Below are 15,279 nucleotides of genomic sequence, written 5' to 3'. Positions count from 1 at the left end.
GGGGTCAAATGATAAAACTATACAGAACCAGTCAAAGGTTTGGACACACCTGCTCATTCAATACTCTGACAACGCACAGACAGGGGTCAAATGATAAAACTATACAGAACCAGTCAAAGGTTTGGACACACCTGCTCATTCAATACTCTGACAACGCACAGACAGGGGTCAAATGATAAAACTATACAGAACCAGTCAAAGGTTTGGACACACCTGCTCATTCATACTCTGACAACGCACAGACAGGGGTCAAATGATAAAACTATACAGAACCAGTCAAAGGTTTGGACAGACCTGCTCATTCAATACTCTGACAACGCACAGACAGGGGTCAAATGATAAAACTATACAGAACCAGTCAAAGGTTTGGACACACCTGCTCATTCAATACTCTGACAACGCACAGACAGGGGTCAAATGATAAAACTATACAGAACCAGTCAAAGGTTTGGACACACCTGCTCATTCAATACTCTGACAACGCACAGACAGGGGTCAAATTGATAAAACTATACAGAACCAGTCAAAGGTTTGGACACACCTGCTCATTCAATACTCTGACAACGCACAGACAGGGGTCAAATGATAAAACTATACAGAACCAGTCAAAGGTTTGGACACACCTGCTCATTCAATACTCTGACAACGCACAGACAGGGGTCAAATGATAAAACTATACAGAACCAGTCAAAGGTTTGGACACACCTGCTCATTCAAGGGTTTTTCTTTATTTTTACTATTTTCTACATTGTAGAATAATAGTGAAGACATCAAAACGATGAAATAACACATATGGAATCATGTAGTAACCAAAAAAGTGTTAAACATTTCAAAATATATTTTAGATTTTAGATTCTTCAAAGTAGCCACTCTTTGCCTTGATGACAGCTTTGCACACTCTTGGCTTTCTCTCAACCAGCTTCACCTGGAATGCTTTTCCAACAGTCTGGAAGGAGTTCCCACATATGCTGAGCACTTGTTGGCTGCTCTGCGGTCCAACTCATCCCAAACCATCTTAATTGGGTTGAGGTCGGGTGATTGTGGAGGCTAGTTCATCTGATGCAGCACTCCATCATTCTTCTTGTTGGTCAAATAGGCCTTACACATCCAGGAAGTGTATTGGGTCATTGTCCTGTTGAAAAATCAAGCGCAAACCAGATGGGATGGCATATCGCTGCAGAATGCTGTGGTAGCCATGCTGGTTAATAAGTGTGCCTTGAATTCTAAAGAAATCACTGCAAGTGTCACCAGCAAAGCACCCCCACACCATCACACCTCCTCCTCCATGCTTCACGGTGGGAACCACACATGCATGTTCACCTACTCTGCGTCTCACAAAGACACGGCGGTTGGAACCAAAAATGTCAAATTTGGACTCATCAGACCAAAGAACAGATTTCCACCAGTCTAATGTCCATTGCTCATGTTTCTTGGCCCAAGAAAGTCTCTTCTTATTATTGGCGTCCTTTAGTAGTGGTTTCCTTGCAGTAATTCGACCCTGAAGACCTGATTCACACAGTCTCCTCTGAACAGTTGATGTTGAGATGTGTCCGTTACTTGAACTCTGTGAAGCATTTATTTGGGCTACAATTTCTGAGGCTGGTAACTCTAATGAACTTATCCTTTGCAGCAGAGGTAACTCTGGGTCTTCCTTTCATGTGGCGGGCCTCATAGAGCCAGTTTCATCATAGTGCTTGATGGTTTTTGCAACTGCACTTGAAGAAACTTTCAAAGTTCTTGGACTTTTCCGAATTGACTGACCTTCATGTCTTAAAGTAATGATAGACTGTCATTTTTCTTTGCTTATTTGAGCTGTTCTTGCCATAATATGGACTTAGTCTTTTACCAAATAGGGATATCTTCTGTATACCAACCCTACCTTGTCACAACACAACTGATTGGCTAAAACTCATTAAGAGGGAATGAAATTCCACAAATTAACTTTTAACAAGGTACACCTGTTAATTGAAATGTATTTCAGGTGACTACCTCACGAAGCTGGTTGAGAGAATTTCAAGTGTGTGCAAAGCTGTCAACAAGGCAAAGAGTGACTACTTTGAAGAATCAAAAATATTTGTTTAACAGTTTATTTTATAGTTTTGATGTCTTCACTATTATTCTACAATGTAGAAAATAGTTTTTTTTTTTAAATAAACAAAACCCCTGGAATGAGTAGGTGTGTCCAAACTGTTGACTGGTATTGTATATTTACAAATAAAGTATGTGGGATTGGAAATTATGTAGACGATTACATTGATGGAATGTTAGGAATATTATGAATAAATGACTAAACAATATTCTCATTGTAAATGGAACTGTAACTAAGTAAACTTATACTCTGTTTTATTATATCTGATTAACATTATGAGTTCATAAGAAGGGATTGTGTGACATGGACAAGGAGTAATTAAATATAATGAACACCATTCCAAACTAGTCTGGAGAGGAGTGGGTTAAGTAAGCAGATAGGGTCGTTAACCTATGGTTGAACCGACGAAACTGAGCTCTGGGGTGTTTTAGATAAGGCAGTGAGTGCATTCCTAGGTTTTCTGTTAATTAGAACTGTCAGCTAAGTGGTTATCGATTATGTTGTGTGACCTGTGAGTGTGTTAGTGAGTTGGAATGAACTTTTAAACTCACTTAATTCTAGGTCGGGAGGAGGGGATTCATTCTAGAAGCAATGAAATGACGTCATGTTATTGTATATAAACTGTTGCTCGTGGTAACGTGGCAGCAAGCCCCGAGAATAAATACTATTATCTATTATTGATAAGACTGGTCTCTGTCTATTTTATGCAAACAAGAATCTTACAAATTCTCATAAAATAGATTAAGGGAATTCAATTAATGAAAACATATTGGAATTACAAAATTACAGTAACATGGAAGCTACAATCTATCTGCACTATTAAAGCTGATTTACCCCCCCCCAATAGCGTTATGGTTTTATGACATACAACACTGTCCAACAACACTAGTAGCACTGGAAAAGGCATCATAGAAGTATGTATAATAACAGTAGTGTTCTTGCTGACACCAGCACACTAATTACCCTATATTGTAGCCCATTGTAAGGAATGAGATTTGTTCCACTGACTTACATTAGCTATTGTGAAAACCAAATAAGTTCAACAGATGTGTGGGAAATGTTAGTTCACCAATGTTGGAGGCCATAATGCTGACTGGAGCATTTGAGCCTATTTGAATTATTGTTCATTGAGATACATTAAATATACCACCAAAAGTTTAACTCGGGGGCCATATTTCCTGACATTTTACGTAGTATAACATAATTCATTACATCTTTTGGGTAGGCTAATTCATGCATTTAAAAAAAAAATCAGTTTTACTTTTTGTCAAATTTAGTTTTCCAGGTATTGTTTTTCCCAGGTTCATAGTTTTCCTATTTTTTTCAGGTTCACTATCAAAATGGGATGTTGTAAGTCCACAACTATACTTAAAGGAGAAGTGCAGTAAAACAAATAGATTTGACAGTTTTTATTTATTTAATATATTCCACACTATGAGCTTGAAATAACACTCAAAATGTTTGAAAATTATGAAAATACAACAATGCCTGGAATTTCATCCTGATCAGGTGGGATGTCGTTTTTGGACAATGACCTTGCATCTTTGTTTTGCTTATGAATCGTCCTACTTTGGAGGGATAGGCCCTAGTGTCTAGACAATCCTATCTGCCAATCAGGGCTGTGTATGTAAATGTATTTACATCTGTATCAACACACGATCAGACTGAGCATTTTCATTGTAAAAGGAGACTCATGAAAATAAATAATAAAAATAAAAATGTGAGTTATTTTCATGAAATAAACACACATAGTTTATTTATTAGACATATAGTGATGATTTAAAAATATTAAATTAACTGCATGGGGGCTTTAAACCCTGTGACCACTAGAAAGAGACCTCTTGTTTGGCTAGCAGCATTTCTATACATGTGATGGCAGAGTTGCAAAAACATATGATCACCTGATTGACATCATGATGCCAGGCTGGCCTACTTTGGAGTCAACAATTACACTTTTCCCCAATTGTTTACACACTAAAACTGGCCCATAGGCACAATGACCCAAACCTGTAACTAATTTAGTAGAACCAGACAACAAATCTGCAATACTACTGACACATGTTCTGCTTTACACTCAGATTGCAATTCTATAACAAACATTTGACAAAACACAACACACAATTCTCTACCTTTGGCACAACCTTCCCAACTAAAATCTATTTTGTGCAAATTAAAAACAACACTGTTCAACAAGCTACGCTCAATTACCAATTGACCACTTTCACTCTTCACATGTGCAAACACTAGTTATGCGTAAATGTTCACTTTGCAATCAGACCTTTGGTGTGGATAAAAAGGCCACAGGTGAGTAATCCTGTGTTTGGAGAACAATGGAAGCGAACTTGGTAGAGATATAGGTGGAGGTAGAGGTGGAAGGGGAGGTACAGTAGAGGTGGAGGTGGAGGTAGAAGAGGTGGAGGTAGAAGAGGTGGAGGTAGAAGAGGTGGAGGTAGAAGAGGTGGAAGTAGAGGTGGAGGTAGAGGTAGAGGAACAAGAGGTAGAGGAGGTAGAGGTAGAGGAGGTGGAGGTAGAAGAGGTGGAGGTGGAGGTAGAAGAGGTGGATGTAGATGAGGTGAAGGTGGAGGTGGAGGTAGAAGAGGTGGATGTAGATGAGGTGGAGGTGGAGGTAGATGCGGTGGAGGTAGAAGAGGTGGAGGTAGATGAGGTGAAGGTGGAGGTAGAAGAGGTGGAGGTAGATGAGGTGAAGGTGGAGGTAGAAGAGGTGGAGGTAGAATCAAATCAAAGTTTATTTGTCACACGTGCCGAATACAACAGGGTAGACCTTACGGTGAAATGCTTACTTACAGGCTCTAACCAATAGTGCAAAAAAGGTATTAGGTGAACAATAGGTAAGTAAAGAAATAAAAACTATAGTAAAAAGACAGTGAAAAATAACAGTAGCGAGGCTATATACAGTAGCGAGGCTATAAAAGTAGCGAGGATACATACAGACACCGGTTAGTCAGGCTGATTGAGGTTGTATGTACATGTAGATATGGTTAAAGTGATATATGATGAACAGAGAGTAGCAGTAGCGTAAAAGAGGAGTTGCCATGCGGTAGTAGAGAGAATAGTCTATCACTGGGGTCTTTGACCATTTTTAGGGCCTTCCTCTGACACCATCTGGTGTAGAGGACCTGGATGGCAGGCAGCTTAGCTGGGCCATATGCACTACCCTCTGTAGTGCCTTGCGGTCGGAGGCCGAGCAATTGCCGTACCAGGCAGTGATGCAACCGGTCAGGATGCTCTCGATGTTGCAGCTGTAGAACCTTTTGAGGATCTCAGGACCCATGCCAAATCTTTTTAGTTTCCTGAGGGGGAATAGACTTTGTCGTGCCCTCTTCATGACTGTCTTGTTGTGTTTGGACCATTCTAGTTTGTTGTTGATGTGGACACCAAGGAACTTGAAGCTCTCAACCTGCTCCACTACAGCCACGTCAATGAGAATGGAGGCGTGTTCGGTCCTCCTTTTCCTGTAGTCCACAATCATCTCCTTAGTCTTGGATAGGTTGTTATTCTGGCACCACCCGGCCAGGTCTCTGACCTCCTCCCTATAGGCTGTCTCGTAAATGTCGGTGATCAGGCCTACCACTGTTGTATCGTCTGCAAACTTAATGATGGTGTTGGAGTCGTGCCTGGCCATGCAGTCGTGGGTGAACAGGGAGTACAGGAGTGGACTGAGTACACACCCCTGTGGGGCTCCAGTATTGACGATCAGCATGGCAGATGTGTTGCTACCTACCCTCACCACCTGGGGGCGGCCCGTCAGGAAGTCCAGGATCCAGTTGCAGAGGGAGGTGTTTAGTCCCAGGATCCTTAGCTTAGTGATGAGCTTTGAGGGTACTATGGTGTTGAACGCTGAGCTGTAGTCAATGAATAGCATTCTCACATAAGTGTTCCTTTTGTCCAGGTGGGAAAGGGCAGTGTGGAGTGCAATAGAGATTGCATCATCTGTGGATCTGTTTGGGTGGTATGCAAATTGGAGTGGGTCTAGGATTTCTGGGATAATGGTGTTGATGTGAGCCATGACCAGCCTTTCAAAGCACTTCATGGCTACAAACGTGAGTGCTACGGGTTTGTAGTCATTTAGGCAGGTTGCCTTTGTGTTCTTGGGCACAGGGACTATGGTGGTCTGCTTGAAACATGCTGGTATTACAGACTCAATCGGGGACATGTTGAAAATGTCAGTGAAGACACCTGCCAGTTGGTCAGCACATGCCCAGAGCACACGTCCTGGTAATCCGTCTGGCCCCGTAGCCTTGTGTATGTTGACCTGTTTAAAGGTCTTACTCACGTCGGCTACGGAGAGCGTGATCACACAGTCATCTGGAACAGCTGATGCTCTCATGCATGCCTCAGTGTTGCTTGCCTCAAGGCGAGCATAGAAGTGATTTAGCTCGTCTGGTGGGCAGCTCGCGGCTGTGCTTCCCTTTGTAGTCAGTAATAGTTTGCAAGCCCTGCCACATAAGACGAGCACCAGAGCCAGTGTAGTATGATTCAATCTTAGCCCTGTATTGACGCTTTGCCTGTTTGATGGTTCGTCGCAGGTAATAGCAGGATTTCTTGTAAGCTTCCGGGTTAGAGTCCCGCACCTTGAAGGCGGCGGCTCTACCCTTTAGCTAATTGCAAATGTTGCCTGTAATCCATGGCTTCTGGCTGGGGTATGTACGTACAGTCACTGTGGGCACGACGTCCTGGATGCACTTATTGATAAGCCCAGTGACTGATGTGGTGTACTCCTCAATGCCATCGGAAGAATCCCGGAACATGTTCCAGTCTGTGATAGCAAAACAATCCTGTAGCTTAGCATCTGCTTCATCTGACCACTTTTTTATTGACCGAGTCACTGGTGCTTCCTGCTTTAATTTTTGCTTGTAAGCAGGAATCAGGAGAATAGAGTTGTGGTCAGATTTACCAAATGGAGGGCGAGGGAGAGCTTTGTACGTGTCTCTGTGTGTGGAGTACAGGTGATCTAGAATTTTTTTCCCTCTGGTTGCACATTTAACATTTTGATAGAAATTTGGTAGAACTGATTTAAGTTTCCCTGCATTAAAGTCTCCGGCCACTAGGAGCGCCGCCTCTGGGTGAGTAGTTTCCTGTTTGCTTATTTCCTTATACAGCTGACTGAGTGCAGTCTTAGTGCCGGCATCTGTCTGTGGTGGTAAATAAACAGCCACGAAAAGTATAGCTGAAAACTCTCTAGGCAGGTAGTGTGGCCTGCAATTTATCACAATATACTCTACTTCAGGCGAGCAAAATCTAGAGACTTCCTTAGATTTTGTGCACCAGCTGTTGTTTACAAATATGCAGAGACCGCCCCCCCTCGTCTTACCGGAGTGTGCTGTTCTGTCCTGCCAGTGCAGCGTGTATCCCGCTAGCTGAATATCCATGTCGTCATTCAGCCACAATTCCGTGAAACATAGGATATTACAGTTTTTGATGTCCCGTTGGTAGGATATTCGTGATCGTACCTCGTCTAATTTATTGTCCAATGATTGCACATTGGCGAGTAATATTGACGGTAACGGCAGCTTTCCCACTCGCCTTCTGCGGGTCCTCACGAGACATCCGGCTCTGTGGCCTCTGTACCTGCGCCTCTTCCGCTTGCAAATAACGGGGATGTCAGCCCTTTCGGGTGTTTGGAGAATGTCTTGTGCGTCCTGCTTGTTGTAGAAAAATCTTTGTCTAATCCGAGGTGAGTGATCGCTGACCTGATGCCCAGATGCTCTTTTTTGTCGTAAGATACGTTTGCGGAAACATTATGTACAAAATAAGTTACAAATAACGTGAAATAATAGGACAATTGGTTGGGTGCCCGTAAAACTGCTGCCATTTCTTCCGGCGCCATTTTAGAAGAGGTGGAGGTAGTGGAGGTGGAAGAGGTAGAAGAGGCGGAGGTAGTGGAGGTGGAAGAGGTAGAAGAGGTGGAGGTAGAAGAGGTGGAAGAGGTAGAGGTGGAGGTGCAGGTAGAAGAGGTGGAGGTGGAAGAGGTAGAGGTAGAGGTGGAGGTAGAAGAGGTGGAGGTGGAGGTAGAGGTGGAGGTAGAAGAGGTGGAGGTAGAAATGGAGGTGGAGGTAGAAGAGGTGGAGGTGGAAGAGGTTGGAGGTTCAGTTGGAGGTACAGTTGGAGGTACAGTAGAGGTAGAGGCAGAAGTGGAGGTAAAAGAGGTGGAGGTAGAGTTGGAGGTACAGTAGAGGCAGAGGTAGAAGTGGACGTGGAGGTAGAAGAGGTGGAGGTGGAGGTAGAGGTACAGTAGAGGCAGAGGTAGAAGTGGAGGTGTAGGTAGAAGAGGTGGAGGTAGAAGTGAAGGTGGAGGTAAAAGAGGTGGAGGTAGAGTTGGAGGTACAGTAGAGGCAGAGGTAGAAGTGGACATGGAGGTAGAAGAGGTTGAGGTGGAGGTGGAGGTAGAAGAGGTTGAGGTGGAGGTAGAAGAGGTTGAGGCGGAGGTGGAGGTAGAGGTAGAAGAGGTTGAGGTGGAGGTAGAAGAGGTTGAGGTGGAGGTAGAGGTGGAGGTAGAAGAGGTTGAGGCGGAGGTGGAGGTAGAGGTAGAAGAGGTTGAGGTGGAGGTAGAAGAGGTTGAGGTGGAGGTAGAGGTGGAGGTGGAGGTAGAAGTTGAGGTGGAAGTAGAAGAGGTAGAGGTGGAGGTAGAGGTGGAGGTAGTGGAGGTGGAGGTAGTGGAGGTGGAGGTAGAGGTGGAAGTGGAGAAGGAGGTAGTAGAGGTAGAGGTGGAGGTGGAGGTAGTAGAGGTGGAGGTGGAGGTAGAAGTGGAGGTGGAGGTAGAAGAGGTGGAGGTAGGAGAGGTGGAGGTGGAGGTAGAGGAGGTGGAGGTAGTGGAGGTGGAGGTGGAAGAGGTAGAAGAGGTGGAGGTAGAAGAGGTGGAGGTGGAAGAGGTAGAGGTGGAGGTAGAGGTGGAGGTAGAGAAGGAGGTGGAGGTAGAAGAGGGGGAGGTGGAAGAGGTAGAGGTGGAGGTGGAGGTAGAAGTGGAGGTGGAGGTAGAAGAGGTGGAAGAGGTGGAGGTAGAGGTAGAAGAGGTGGAGGTGGAAGAGGTAGAGGTACAGTAGAGGTAGAGGTGGAGGTAGAAATGGAGGTGGAGTTAGAAGAGGTGGAGGTGGAAGAGGTGGAGGTTCAGTTGGAGGCACAGTAGAGGTAGAGGCAGAAGTGGAGGTAAAAGAGGTGGAGGTACAGTTGGAGGTACAGTAGAGGCAGAAGTGGAGGTAAAAGAGGTGGAGGTAGAGTTGGAGGTACAGTAGAGGCAGAAGTGGAGGTAAAAGAGGTGGAGGTAGAGGTACAGTAGAGGCAGAAGTGGAGGTAAAAGAGGTGGAGGTAGAGTTGGAGGTACAGTAGAGGCAGAGGTAGAAGTGGACGTGGAGGTAGAAGAGGTGGAGGTAGAGGTACAGTAGAGGCAGAGGTAGAAGTGGAGGTGTAGGTAGAAGAGGTGGAGGTAGAAGTGGAGGTGGAGGTAGAGTTGGAGGTACAGTAGAGGCAGAGGTAGAAGTGGACATGGAGGTAGAAGAGGTTGAGGTGGAGGTAGAAGAGGTTGAGGTGGAGGTTGAGGTGGAGGTAGAAGAGGTTGAGGTGGAGGTAGAGGTAGAAGAGGTTGAGGTGGAGGTAGAGGTGAAGGTAGAAGAGGTTGAGGTGGAGGTGGAGGTAGAAGAGGTTGAGGTTGAGGTGGAGGTGGTAGTGGAGGTGGAGGTAGTGGAGGTGGAGGTAGTGGAGGTGGAGGTAGAAGTGAAGGTGGAGGTAGAAGAGGTGGAGGTAGAAGAGGTGGAGGTGGAGGTAGAGGTGGAGGTGGAAGAGGTAGAGGTACAGTAGAGGTAGAGGTGGAGGTAGAAATGGAGGTGGAGTTAGAAGAGGTGGAGGGTGGAAGAGGTGGAGGTTCAGTTGGAGGCACAGTAGAGGTAGAGGCAGAAGTGGAGGTAAAATAGGTGGAGGTACAGTTGGAGGTACAGTAGAGGCAGAAGTGGAGGTAAAAGAGGTGGAGGTAGAGTTGGAGGTACAGTAGAGGCAGAAGTGGAGGTAAAAGAGGTGGAGGTAGAGGTACAGTAGAGGCAGAAGTGGAGGTAAAAGAGGTGGAGGTAGAGTTGGAGGTACAGTAGAGGCAGAGGTAGAAGTGGACGTGGAGGTAGAAGAGGTGGAGGTAGAGGTACAGTAGAGGCAGAGGTAGAAGTGGAGGTGTAGGTAGAAGAGGTGGAGGTAGAAGTGGAGGTGGAGGTAGAGTTGGAGGTACAGTAGAGGCAGAGGTAGAAGTGGACATGGAGGTAGAAGAGGTTGAGGTGGAGGTAGAAGAGGTTGAGGTGGAGGTTGAGGTGGAGGTAGAAGAGGTTGAGGTGGAGGTAGAGGTAGAAGAGGTTGAGGTGGAGGTAGAGGTGAAGGTAGAAGAGGTTGAGGTGGAGGTGGAGGTAGAAGAGGTTGAGGTGGAGGTGGTAGTGGAGGTGGAGGTAGTGGAGGTGGAGGTAGTGGAGGTGGAGGTAGAAGTGGAGGTGGAGGTAGAAGAGGTGGAGGTAGAAGAGGTGTAGGTGGAGGTAGTGGAGGTGGAGGTAGAAGTGGAGAAGGAGGTGGTAGAGGTAGAGGTAGAAGAGGTTGAGGTGGAGGTAGAAGAGGTTGAGGTGGAGGTAGAGGTGGAGGTGGAGGTAGAAGAGGTTGAGGTGGAAGTAGAAGAGGTTGAGGTGGAGGTAGAGGTGGAGGTAGTGGAGGTGGAGGTAGAGGTGGAGGTAGAAGAGTTGGAGGTAGAAAAGGTGTAGGTGGAGGTAGTGGAGGTGGAGGTAGAAGTGGAGAAGGAGGTAGTAGAGGGAGAGGTGGAGGTGGAGGTAGTAGAGGTGGAGGTAGTGGAGGTGGAGGTAGAAGTGGAGGTGGAGGTAGAAGAGGTGGAGGTAGAAGAGGTGGAGGTAGAGGAGGTGGAGGTAGTGGAGGTGGAGGTGGATGAGGTAGAAGAGGTGGAGGTAGAAGAGGTGGAGGTGGAAGAGGTAGAGGTAGAGGTAGAGGTGGAGGTAGAGAAGGAGGTGGAGGTAGAAGAGGGGGAGGTGGAAGAGGTAGAGGTGGAGGTAGAGGTGGAGGTGGAGGTAGAAGAGGGGGAAGAGGTGGAGGTAGAGGTAGAAGAGGTGGAGGTGGTAGAGGTACAGTAGAGGTAGAGGTGGAGGTAGAAATGGAGGTGGAGGTAGAAGAGGTGGAGGTGGAGGTGGAAGAGGTGGAGGTTCCAGTTGGAGGTACAGTAGAGGCAGAGGTAGAAGTGGACATGGAGGTAGAAGAGGTTGAGGTGGAGGTAGAGGTGGAGGTGGAGGTAGAAGAGGTTGAGGCGGAGGTGGAGGTAGAGGTAGAAGAGGTTGAGGTGGAGGTAGAAGAGGTTGAGGTGGAGGTGGAGGTAGAAGAGGTTGAGGCGGAGGTGGAGGTAGAGGTAGAAGAGGTTGAGGTGGAGGTAGAAGAGGTTGAGGTGGAGGTAGAGGTGGAGGTGGAGGTAGAAGAGGTTGAGGTGGAAGTAGAAGAGGTTGAGGTGGAGGTAGAGGTGGAGGTAGTGGAGGTGGAGGTAGTGGAGGTGGAGGTAGAGGTGGAGGTAGAAGAGGTGGAGGTAGAAAAGGTGTAGGTGGAGGGTAGTGGAGGTAGTAGAGGTGGAGGTAGTGGAGGTGGAGGTAGAAGTGGAGGTGGAGGTAGAAGAGGTGGAGGTAGAAGAGGTGGAGGTGGAGGTAGAGGAGGTGGAGGTAGTGGAGGTGGAGGTGGAAGAGGTAGAAGAGGTGGAGGTAGAAGAGGTGGAGGTGGAAGAGGTAGAGGTGGAGGTAGAGGTGGAGGTAGAGAAGGAGGTGGAGGTAGAAGAGGGGGAGGTGGAAGAGGTGGAGGTGGAGGTAGAGGTGGAGGTGGAGGTAGAGGTAGAAGAGGTGGAGGTGGAAGAGGTAGAGGTACAGTAGAGGTAGAGGTGGAGGTAGAAATGGAGGTGGAGTTAGAAGAGGTGGAGGTGGAAGAGGTGGAGGTTCAGTTGGATGCACAGTAGAGGTAGAGGCAGAAGTGGAGGTAAAAGAGGTGGAGGTACAGTTGGAGGTACAGTAGAGGCAGAAGTGGAGGTAAAAGAGGTGGAGGTAGAGTTGGAGGTACAGTAGAGGCAGAAGTGGAGGTAAAAGAGGTGGAGGTAGAGGTACAGTAGAGGCAGAAGTGGAGGTAAAAGAGGTGGAGGTAGAGTTGGAGGTACATTAGAGGCAGAGGTAGAAGTGGACGTGGAGGTAGAAGAGGTGGAGGTGGAGGCAGAGGTAGAAGTGGAGGTGTAGGTAGAAAAGGTGGAGGTAGAAGTGGAGGTGGAGGTAAAAGAGGTGGAGGTAGAGTTGGAGGTACAGTAGAGGCAGAGGTAGAAGTGGACATGGAGGTAGAAGAGGTTGAGGTGGAGGTAGAAGAGGTTGAGGTGGAGGTGAGGTGGAGGTAGAAGAGGTTGAGGTGGAGGTAGAGGTAGAAGAGGTTGAGGTAGAGGTGAAGGTAGAAGAGGTTGAGGTGGAGGTGGAGGTAGAAGAGGTTGAGGTGGAGGTGGAGGGTGGAGGTGGAGGTGGAGGGTAGGGAGGGTAGAAGTGGAGGTGGAGGTAGAAGTGGAGGTGGAGGTAGAAGAGGTGGAGGTAGAAGAGGTGTAGGTGGAGGTAGTGGAGGTGGAGGTAGAAGTGGAGAAGGAGGTGGTAGAGGTAGAGGTGGAGGTGGAAGTAGTAGAGGTGGATGGTAGCAGAGGTAGAGGTGGAGGTAGTAGAGGTAGAGGTGGAGGTGGAGGTAGAGGTGAACCAAGAACAAGGAGAGTAATCTCTGATTAAAATGTAGGCATCTATGGTGTACAATGTGGTCAACCATGGTTTGACCTTGAGAGAGGCTGGGCAGAGAGTGCTGCCCAATATGAGCCACTTCACCGTAGCATCCATCATCCAGACGTTCCAAAATGAGAATAGGTTTGTACTGCAGACATTGGACCTCTCTACTACTTTACTACTTGACAGTAGTACAACATAATGCACAGTAAAGACTGTAGATTCCAATACGTACTGTAAAGGCAACAAATTCAATGTTTCATTACTGTGTTGCTGTATGTATGACATTGGGAGCTATACTACTTGGTAACATGTTTATCTGGGTATACTGTATTACTGTAGTGTTTACTGTACTGTGTGCTATTTAGTTTTTTTGTAGATCTGAAAGACGACCACCACGTTGTGGTAGAACGTGTTTATTTACAGGAGAACAGGAATCTGACATTGTGCAAACGGTGGTTGAACATAATGCCATTAAGAGGGTGGGAAATCCAACAACAGATGATTGAAAACACGGCCATCTTCCATAACGTCAGAGTGAGTTTATCAACCACAGTCGGCATCCTGAACAAACACCATCTCCGGATGAAGCAAATCTACAGAGTCCCATTTGAAAGGAATTCCCAAAGAGTGAAGGATAAACAGTACGGAATATGTGCAAGTAAACCATGTAGTTTTATTACACTGCTGAAACATCAGAGACTCGTTGATTTTTGCCAGTGAACTTTACTATACACCCATTACAGTATTTACACACATTTCAGAGAATCATGGCGTTGGATGCCCATCCCCCAGGAAGTCATATCCAGAGATGAGACTGGATTCAATGTAGGCGAAGACGAGGAGGAGAGGAAGGAACATCATTGGTCAACGTGCCATCATTGAGGTACCTGGCCAGCACGGGGGAAATGTCACTATATGCACAGCTATGAGCCACAATGTGGTCCTCCACTGCCTTGCCAGCCTTGGACCATACAACACTGCCCCATCTCTTTAATGTCCTGAACACCTTAGATGATATTGTTTTTCAGCCAGAGCAGAAAGGGCCAGATGACCCTGAGCAGCTAATGTTATGCTCTAATTTGGTACAACAGGAGATTCCAGTGGGATGCTCAGATCCACATCTGCTTTAATGACCATCCAAGGTTTACAATTCTATATCTCCCACCATATCCCCCATTTCTCAACCCCATTGAGGAGTTGTTTTCAGCATGGGCGGCGGTAGGTGTATGATCTCAAACCCCATGAACATATGGCCCTTCTCCAGGACATGGAGGAGCCCTGTGGTGACATTCCAGTCCTGTCAGGGGTGGATGCGTCATGCCAGAAGATATTTTCCCCTGCTGTCTGGCCAAGGAGAATATTCGCCTGTGATGTTGATCAAAATCTGTGGCCGGACCAAAACAACAGATGTGACTGATTTTTGTTTTCGCAATGAAGTATTTGTTTCTTGACTTATCTATTCCGCACAATTGATCTAACGTACAGTACAGTAGTACAAATAGCACTATTTTTCTTCCTTTGCATACGTAAATATATTTACTGTTATAGATACAGTTGTACGGGGCGGCAGCGTAGCCTAGTGGTTAGAGCGTTGGACTAGTAACCGGAAGGTTGCGAGTTCAAACCCCCGAGCTGACAAGGTACAAATCTGTCGTTCTGCCCCTGAACAGGCAGTTAACCCACTGTTCCCAGGCCGTCATTGAAAATAAGAATGTGTTCTTAACTGACTTGCCTGGTTAAATAAAGGTACAATTAAAAATAAGATGTGTTTACAGTATGCTGTTTAATATGTATTGAATCAATGGTGAAATATAAAACTTACATTTTTGCATTTGTGTTGCTTTCTCTGTTTGAGTAGACACAAACAGTATACAGTATAACAACAACATCTGAGTCTTTACACTGGAATAGGTTCTGATAGTGGTGTTTTTGGAACATGCCACATTAGTGTGATCTCTGTTGTCACTGAGTTAGATTCATTTAATACGCGTCTCATTTGTATCCAGAGTTTCATTTTGAGCAGGGAGTACATGATTTTTGATTGCTGTGTTCCATTTTGCAAGACGTCTCTGTGGTTTGGGAAAATTGGCTAACTGTTTTGTGTTTAGAGTTTTGAGTACATGGTTTCAGCAAACGTGGGTTAACAATCGGTAAAAGTGTAACTGGGAAGGTTTTGAGGAACGTCTTAGAAATGACACTTTCCTCATGCTACCCGGCTACCCGACACACATGGATCACACCAACAGGCGTCTTCCTCAGAAAGTGGGGGGAAATATACATCTCAGATTCATTCTTTTGAGAAAGGAGCTCATTTAACTACCACTTTGGTTCGTCTGTGAGCTTCTCCACAGGACAACCAGTTGTTTGAGCTGCGAGCTCTTACTGACCAACAGAACAATATTCTGCTGAAACTAGACAATGAGC

At 46.1% G+C, this 15,279-nt stretch overlaps 2 protein-coding genes across 2 annotated transcripts in view; one reads left to right on the top strand and one right to left on the bottom strand.

The window, feature by feature from the left end:
* Window positions 1-11,000: 11,000 nt before the first annotated feature.
* On the bottom strand, window positions 11,001-11,425 carry LOC116353720 (putative uncharacterized protein DDB_G0283467; the record flags this gene model as incomplete). Its single annotated transcript, XM_031791447.1, has 2 exons — window positions 11,001-11,045; window positions 11,297-11,425. Coding segments are annotated over 2 exons (174 nt in total), but the record flags the coding sequence as incomplete, so codon positions are not given.
* Window positions 11,426-12,005: 580 nt separating this feature from the next.
* Window positions 12,006-15,279, top strand: part of LOC116353718 (trichohyalin-like) — an 88,244-nt gene continuing 84,970 nt past the window's right edge. Inside the window, exon 1 of the mRNA XM_031791446.1 lies at window positions 12,006-12,064. Coding sequence (XP_031647306.1) covers window positions 12,006-12,064 — 59 coding nt within the window. The remainder of the gene's footprint in view (window positions 12,065-15,279) is intronic.

This window comes from Oncorhynchus kisutch, linkage group LG15 (genome assembly GCF_002021735.2).
Source record: "Oncorhynchus kisutch isolate 150728-3 linkage group LG15, Okis_V2, whole genome shotgun sequence".
Taxonomy (NCBI): domain Eukaryota; kingdom Metazoa; phylum Chordata; class Actinopteri; order Salmoniformes; family Salmonidae; genus Oncorhynchus; species Oncorhynchus kisutch.
This window is presented reverse-complemented; position numbering and strand designations above follow the sequence as displayed.